This window comes from Jatropha curcas, chromosome 4, assembly GCF_041381405.1.
Source record: "Jatropha curcas cultivar XTBG-Jc1 chromosome 4, XTBG_Jcur_1.0, whole genome shotgun sequence".
NCBI classification, from domain to species: domain Eukaryota; kingdom Viridiplantae; phylum Streptophyta; class Magnoliopsida; order Malpighiales; family Euphorbiaceae; genus Jatropha; species Jatropha curcas.
This window is the reverse complement of record NC_143154.1, coordinates 4523063-4531589: the sequence shown is the minus strand read 5'-3', so window position 1 is coordinate 4531589 and position 8527 is coordinate 4523063. Positions and strand designations below refer to the sequence as shown.

At 30.0% G+C, this 8527-nt stretch overlaps 1 protein-coding gene across 1 annotated transcript; it reads right to left on the bottom strand.

Annotated features, from left to right (window-relative positions):
* Positions 1 to 609: 609 nt before the first annotated feature.
* Positions 610 to 2450, bottom strand: LOC105645523 (AAA-ATPase At2g18193). The gene is made up of 2 exons (XM_089720716.1): positions 1256 to 2450; positions 610 to 1148 (listed from the first exon to the last, which is right to left on the bottom strand). The coding sequence occupies exons 1-2, from the start codon at positions 2297 to 2299 to the stop codon at positions 792 to 794; spliced, it is 1401 nt and encodes a 466-aa protein (XP_089576842.1). The 5' UTR covers positions 2300 to 2450; the 3' UTR covers positions 610 to 791.
* Between the last annotated feature and the right edge of the window lie 6077 nt (positions 2451 to 8527).

The following is an 8527-nucleotide window of genomic DNA, read 5'->3' as shown; positions in this document are numbered from 1 at the left end:
AAACAATATTGTGAAAGGTTTCTTTTGTCGTCCTTTTTCAAAATGGACTAGTTTTTATCTGGAAGATTAACCTCTTCTGCTAAGATTAAGAACATTTCCAAACAGAAGATTTTAATTTTCTATATTTATATTTCTTATTTCTATCAGAATATTATGATGTACTCAACTTATATTCATTATTAATGAATTATTAAGTTTTCAAAAAAAAAAAAAAAAGGATATGAACTCTATTAGTTAATAAAGTTGTGTGTCTGGTCTATATGCTTATTGGTAATTCTTAATATTATTTATCAATGAATTAAATTTTCAAAAAAAAAAAAAATTTATATTTGTAAGAGAAAATAAAGGTGAGATAAGTCTAACAATTTATACTTGATACATAATCGTATCGTAATATTTGTTAATTTTAGATTTATTTACAAATGCTATTAAGTTTTGTACGATTTGATTCCTTTTAAAATTATAAACGAAATATTATAGATATGTAAATGAATTTCATAAAATTTTATATGAATTTATTTACACTAAATTAATTCTAGGTTTATAAATAATTTCATAAAGGAAATAAATTTAGAAAGGTGAAAAATTAATCAACAATGAGGCAGCATATAATCCATAAGATGTTGCAATTGAAAATAAGTTAATGTTGTGATTGTAATTAAAAATGAGGCAACATATAGTCCAGTACGAAGCATCATAAGCATAGAACCTAAAACATATGTTCAACAATAACCTTAAAACATTAGTAATTTAGTAATTTAATTTTAATTTTCCTCTCCAATTTGCTTTTCTTATTCTCCCTTCTTCTGCTTCAAGAAATTGAGCACTTCTCCAAGAGCAACATCAGGATCATCACTCTTCATCAGTTCCTCAGCCAAAGAAGCAGGAGTGACATTAGTCCTCTCCATCAGCGCATCAATTTCCTGATAGAGTTTGTGTTCATGAATGCCAAGATAGTTAAAAGCCAAGACTCTGAAGCCTTTACTGGTGCAATAAGACATGTGAATGTGCATATCCATCCGCCCCGGACGAAGCAATGCAGGGTCTAATACTTCTTTGTGATTAGTAGTAAACACTATAATTCTTGCCTCTCCGCAGCTCGACCACAACCCATCAACGCAATTTAGCAGAGTTGACAGGCTGAATTCCTGAAATTAATTACCCCATCATTGTTTTATTAATTAAGTTTGAAAATTACTAAAGATTGTAGATAAAAAAAAACTATGAGTTAAAAGGAAAGAAACTAGGTACACACCTTAGTGTGCTTCTTCGGATTCATTAATTGTTCTTGACGATTAGCTATTTTTTGTCGATCATACACTTGTGAATTGCAATCAATGTCTTCAACTACAAGTATAGATCGATTAGTTGTCTTTAACAACACATTTCTCAACTCAGCATCAGAAGGAATACTAGGAAGCTCCAGATCATAAATGTCAAATTTCAAATAATTAGCCATAGCTGCAATTAGTGTTGATTTTCCAGTTCCGGGAGGACCATAAAGTAAATATCCTCTTTTCCAAGCCTTACCAACCCTCTGATAGAACTCCTTTCTTTCTAAAAACCTATCAAGATCATCCATAATTGATTTCTTCAACTCAGGATCCATAGCAAGAGTATCAAATGAGGCAGGGTGAAGAAAATCCATGCCTCTCCATCCTTTTTCATCATAATTATTAATTCCAGTGTAAAGCTTCAAAACCTTTTCACCTTTCATTATTTTCTTGTATGTATCCAGAACATGAAGTAAATATTCATTTCTTATCTTCTCTTTGTATTTGTTATCAAAAGTAATTCGATAAGAATTTATGCCAGGAATATTTGTATATTTAGAATTATTTTCTCCATTATTATTATTTTTAACTGGTTCTTTTGGAATATCACACGACCAAGTAACAGTTATGCCTTGAAATGTATCAACAATTATTCCTCCTTCAGGAATAGCAGCAGAGATATTCTTTTGCTGTTCTAATTTACCCACTTTCATTACATGATTTTCGGGTCCCATTTTTGTAGATAAATAGGTTCTCGCTGCATCGTAAAGCTCATTCCGGCCAAATGAAAACCATAACTGTTCGATTATAAAAGTTGCAGTAGATGATGGGTTTCGAAGAAAATAGTACCTGAATTTTGAGAGTACAAAATCTTGAAGCTGCCTTGGTATGACCTGATAATATGCAGTTTTGAACAGTATCCATGAAGTTGAGATGGAGGAATATACTGCTACCAGAGAAGCATTTGAAGGTATGCGCTTAAAGTACTCTTCCATTGGAGTATTTTTGACTATGCTCTGTTTCATCTAAGAGATTTTGGGAAAGGAAATTTGGGTTTTGCTCTTTTATCTGTCAAAATGGCAGAAACAAGAAATTTCTGCGTTTTGCTCTTTTTATCTGTCAAAATAGCAGAAACAAGAAAGGTGTGTTCTGATCTAAAAACCAGAAATAAGAAAGGTGTGTTCTGATCTAAAAACCAGAAATAAGAAAGGTTGGTTAAGAAAGATGTACAACTGTCAGTCGAAAATAAGAAAGCTGTGCAGAATCTAATCGTACCGGCTGGTCTGATTGGTTAGATTAGAAATTGGTTCCATGATTGGTGATTGGTTCGGTTTTTTAATTAAACGCACAGTGGCAAACATAATTAAAATCAAAATTCAGCATTTTCTAATCAACAAGCTAAACTGATTTCAAAGCATGAAATTCAAGTCTAGCTACACCATCCAGACCCATAATTGTACTAATTAGGACTTGTTCAGCAATATGAGATATTTTAGTTAGGGGTGAGCATACTTTGGAAAAAATTGAAAGCAAACCAAACCAAATTTATTTCGGTTTTTGGTTTAGTTATTCGTTTCTCCTTCAGTTTTCAATATTCTATAACTTCAATTTTCAATCTTTAAATTAGTTATTGCAAATTATTTATTTTCTGATTAAAACCGAACTATTTAATCGAACCAACCAAACTTACTTCAGTGCGGTAAACCAAATTGCCCATTTGTAGACCCTAGTTTTAGTAGTTGTTAGCTGGAATTATAGACTAATCAACTATATTATTACCAAGTAATTCCCTGAATAAAACAAGTTATCTTCTTACTATTTAGCTTAATTAGTTAATCTATAAGTCCATGTCAAAACATATTGAAACTCTAGAAATTTCAGTCAAAAGTCAACAATCCCAGCAAGCTAATCATTACAGAGAGCAAAATATATTTGCAGCAAAAAGTCATTTTTCAAACAGAGTCAAGAAGTAATTCCCTAAATCAAACAATTATCTCCATGACTCCATGCTATTTAGCTTAAGTTAAGCCACAAGACGTATTCAAATAGAATGCAGCAAATAATCTGATTCAAAGAAGTGTTAGAGAAGAAGAGCAAAATGTATTTGCAGCTCAAACACATTCATCAAGTAATTGCCTAAATCAAAAGCTTAACTTCAGCTATGTCACAAATATAATTAAATTCCTGAAATTTCAGTCAAAAGGTTCTGAGATGTTAACACTAATCCAAGACCAAAACACGGAAATCCTAGTCTCAAATACTCCCATTCCGAAATATATATGACAAATACATAACAATAATGTATGAAAAACTCCTATTCGTTGCTATTTTCATATGCATAATAATTGATTTCGCAAACGACTAATTACTAACTGAAAAATACTGGAAATGCACTTTGTTACATTAAGGTTAAAAGCAATGCCAAACACATCCTAAAAGAATACTCCTAAAACCAATTCATCTCCTCCCCATTGGAACTTCCATGGATAATGGCAATTTCTCCCATCAAGATATTCTAACTGGAACTAAGCTCTCTACATAAACATGAGCTGACCCAATCCAATTAGAACTCGCAACAGTACTGGAAGTTCTGATTTCTTGATTCCTGGGGTTATAATTGATAAGCTCTGGTGGATTATTGTTGCTTTGAGTTAGGAGAATAAACTCTCCTTCAACATTCTCCTGATATCCGAACAACCTCTTAAATCCAAAAATCCCTCCAATAATGAATTTTTTAGTCCATGACTCTTTTACGTACTCTCCTTGTGTTGCGGTTGATCTTCTCAGCCTCTTCTCTCCATTTCTTTAAGTGAGTTCTTTTGGATCTGCCTATATCATGTTTCTTTTCTTCTTTCGTTTTATCTAATATTGTAAAATTTAAACTTTTAAATATTGGATTTGCTTTTTATTTATCATTATTATATGGAAAAAATGGGAAATCAATATATTATATTGTAGTGAGACGGAAGGACTATATTATGAGACGGGAGCAAAACTTAGAGATGTCTAGATAATTTGACCAAAATATATGGATGAAGTTATTAAATTGGTCAAAACTCAGAGATGAAATAGTAATTTTATCTTATTTTTTTACTAAATTTGCACATTTCTTTTTTAATTTTACTAACATACAATTGGAATGCTACATATTTTTAATTATTTATTTAAAATTCAGAAAAAAAACACAATAATCCACATAGATACTTCCTAGAAAATTGTGTGGATTCATGAATGTTTTAATTTTTTTCAATTGTATCTTCAAAAGTAAAATTTTTACTAATATCCAAAAATATTTTAAATAAAAATAAAATTATGAGCCTAATAATTTTTACTTCTTTTACTGTTTAATGACAAAAAGAAAAGAATAATTGCATTAAAAAGCTGACGATAAACATAGCCTTGAAATACAATATTTGAAAATATTTTTTTATGGCTATTAAAAGTCTCTACATTTCCTTATGATTTTCCTTCGTTAAGGGGTCATTTAACTCTACTTTCAATTTATTTATTTTTTATGTACATGTGTTATGTCCTCGTTTGTTCTGAAAATTCAGAAAAAGTATCCTTAACACTGGATTGACAGTGGGGACTGAAATATTATCTACCTTGACTGTGGAAAAAGTAAATTATTTATGTCTTTTAGCATTCTTGAAAATGACCAAAAAGCCATAAAAAGAGAAACAAAGTTTGTTTGTTGTTTATGGGTAAAAGCGTCAAATCCGATTATTTGCCAACAATTAGCGTCTATGCTTGTTCTTTTGAGAATATGTTTGTTTCCCAAGAAAAAATACTAAGCAGAAAAAATATATGCAACATTTGTTCTCTACAATATACCTCTAACCCAATTTTAAGAAGATGGAAATGTTCAAACAAGATCAAAATTCCTATTTAGAATTGTATCATTTTAATTACATAATCAAACCTCGAAATTAAAATCATTACTCCAACCTCCATTATTGTTGTTGCCGTTTCCATAAGCACTGTTGTTGTTATTATATCTTTGTCATCTCAGGCTTAAAAAGTTTGGGGTGAATAAAAAGAAGAAGGTTAAAAGAGATTTGAAAATGAAAAAGAGATAATAGGAAGATTATCGGGATTAGAGATTTGAGAATTCTTTGGATATTGACTTGTAAAAGCAAAGCAATAAAGTTGTGCTGTCGTAGCCATTTTTTTGACCAAAAGTCAACTCCTAAAATAAATAATGAGAAGAAAAAATTAATAAAAAAGGATGGTGTTATTTCCGCAGAGATCGTTAAAGCCAGAGCAATATTTACTATTTTGATAAAATTACCCTTTTTATTTACTTTCTTTGTCTCCTTATTTCATTTAGGGCAATAGAATTCATTTAAAATTTATTCGGCTTTGGCTGTCAAAACTTATCCTCCTCTAAAATTTGCTTACAAAAATGAACGGTCTAGATTACAAGGAATATTTTAGAGTTAGGCAGACATTTCACAAAATATCTTTGAGTGAGAGTATTTTAGAATGCCCTAGGTATTTACATACTTTAGGGGCTTGGTTCACTATCTTTGAGCTAAAAGCTTCCCAAGTCTTGGCTTATTATGACAACCCATTTTAGTGGTGACTTTTCGAAATTAATCGGTGATATTTAATAAAGAAAACTTTATTCTTCTTCCTTTTTTTTTTCTTTCACATTTTGTCTGATACAATCTAAAATCAAAATATCAAGAAGGTGCATTCCATCCTACGAAAAAGTTTTTCATGGAAGTCTTTTTCCTATTAATTGGTAAATTGATGTAAAGAAAAATGACAGTGAACCTAAGTATGAAGGAAGAGAACAAGGAAATGAATATGAAGAAAGATTAAAAAAAAAAAAAAAAAAAGAAAGAAAGAATACAATTGTTCACACTATAAAATAATTACGGCTGACTAATAGCTTGAGCGTGCTAGGTGTTAAAGTAATAAAGTTTACCACCTACATTATCAATTGCACGACTTAAACTTCTTAATCAAAGGACTAAAGGGTTTAGCTCCACGATGAATGCTTCAGCAACTGCTAAGAATTAATTGACAATGTTTGAAAAATAAAGATCGTAAAAGTCTTGTAAAATAAAGAGATTGATTGAATCAAAAATACTATATGAACAAGGACTGAAATTGCAAAGACAAATTGAGAGTATTTGGAAAAAGAAATTACAATGAACAAAAAGGAAATTGAAGTTGTTATTTATTTGAGAAATTATAGCTGAGTTTGATCTTGAGTTTTGATTTTTGAAGTTGATTGTTGGGGGCTCCATTCTCTCAATTGTCCAAGTAACTGCTTAGCCAACTTCTCTCCATCGTGAATCGCACGAGCAATTATTTGATCTCTTCTGCTAACCACCTCCTGATATCTCTCAATACATTTACTTAGCTATTAATTAATTAATTATGAACCTCTAATATTTTAAAGGCATTAATTAATTAATTAAGTCCAAATAAATCATAAAATCACAAATCAAGCTCATAACATAAAAATAATTAAAATATGGTATAAACAATTGCCCTCACGCATAAGATTCACTGAATAGAGTATTCTTCATATGTTTGAATTTTTTTTTTTTTGTGAATATTAGGGGAAGGGAATTCGAACTTGGATTTATTGTCAAGTCGTACATGCACTTACCACTAGGCTATGCCTTGGTGTTTGAATCCATTTAAAACTCAAATAATTTAAAATTTAAAAGACCTCAATTTTAATTTAGCTACTAGATATTTTGAGATTTTATCAAGTTTATCTACAGTTGTCGCTAATCCCAAAATTCTAACAGCAAAAATCTTTATCTAATCTAAATAAATAGAATTTATTCCTTTGTTTCCGATTATAACTAAATAAAAGAAAAAAATTAAAACCACTATCTACAATTTATTATTATTTTTTATATATATATAAAACGAGATGCATACAGCCATTCTAATTCCTAAGTAAAACCATATGTTACTTTGTCAACCAACAAGAATAAATAAAACTCACATCTTTCTTTCGATCTCACATTTACCAAAGCTTCCACCACCTGCCAAATTTCAAATCCTTTCCCTTTGGCATTGAAACCTTTGCTGCAAGCAAGTGATTTCATTCGGGCAATATTTTTCTTCATATTTTTTTTATATATTTTTAATTTTTAATTTTGACCAACTCTGCTAATTACAATGCATAGCTTAATTCGCCATATTTGATATGTTCCATCTATTAGCTCAAATGTCATGGCCTTAGATCGAGGCTGCTTCAATGATAATCTTGAAGTCTCTTGAACTTTTCCTAGCCTGAACTTGATTTCATCTATCTGATTATGTTGTACATACTGGTTTCTCAATTAATGCAAGCATACAATAGTTCTCCAACAAGCTAACAAATTCTCTTATATGATAGGTACTCTAAAATTCAACAAATGCAGACAACTGTGAAATCATCTTTCTTTGGCGAGTGGCCATCATAGCCTACTAACTTTTGTTTATTTTTTTTACTACCCGTGAGGTTAAGAAAATAAAAGAAATGAAAGTTGCAACAGCGGGCCCCCTTAGGTGTGCCAATTATTATTCCCACGGTAAAACAACAGCAAAAAACTTAGTGCTTGTTTGGTTAAGTGATTCATACCGGCTAATAGCTAATAACTCGTGATTGATGGCTGATAATGGTTAGCTGATCAGTATTTGTATTTGATAAAATTTTGATAGCGGTTGCTATTAGTTGTTTATATATATATATATACACACACGTGTGTGTATAAAAGGTGAATATATTATTTTTTATTTTAATGTATTGTATAAATAAAAATATCTAATTAAAATTTTAAAATAACAATAAAGAAAATTTTTATTTTTAATAACTATACATAAAATAATTATAAGAAATATTATTTTGAAAAACATAATTTTATTGAAAATTATTTGTATGAGGTTAATGAAGTTCAAAATAATATAAATACAAATCAACCGCTGATTTATCAGCTCCTAATTAAAAAGCCTACCAAACATCTGCAAGCTAGCTGTTAGATACGAGACAACTATCAACTACATTAATCAGCTGAATCAAATAGCCTCTTAAAAAAATGATATTAATAATATTACTAACCTATTAAGTTGGTAATAAGTTAACAACTCATAGTTAATCTAATGGTTGATTATTAAGGAATTTATGTCTTGCGATACAGAAAACTTCGATATCCATATAGAAAAGTTATGAGTCACTATTGTAGTTTTTCTTGAATAAAATCAGTTTGATTCTATTCATTTTGGTTTGATTTTAACTATTC

Bases quoted from the DNA above. Each gene is read 5' to 3' on its own strand.
- LOC105645523 (XM_089720716.1), bottom strand. From the start codon at position 2,299: ATGAAACAGAGCATAGTCAAAAATACTCCAATGGAAGAGTACTTTAAG. The intron at 1,149-1,255 runs GTGTGTACCTAG...AATTAATTTCAG, and splicing joins ATCCGAAGAAGCACACTAAG to GAATTCAGCCTGTCAACTCT.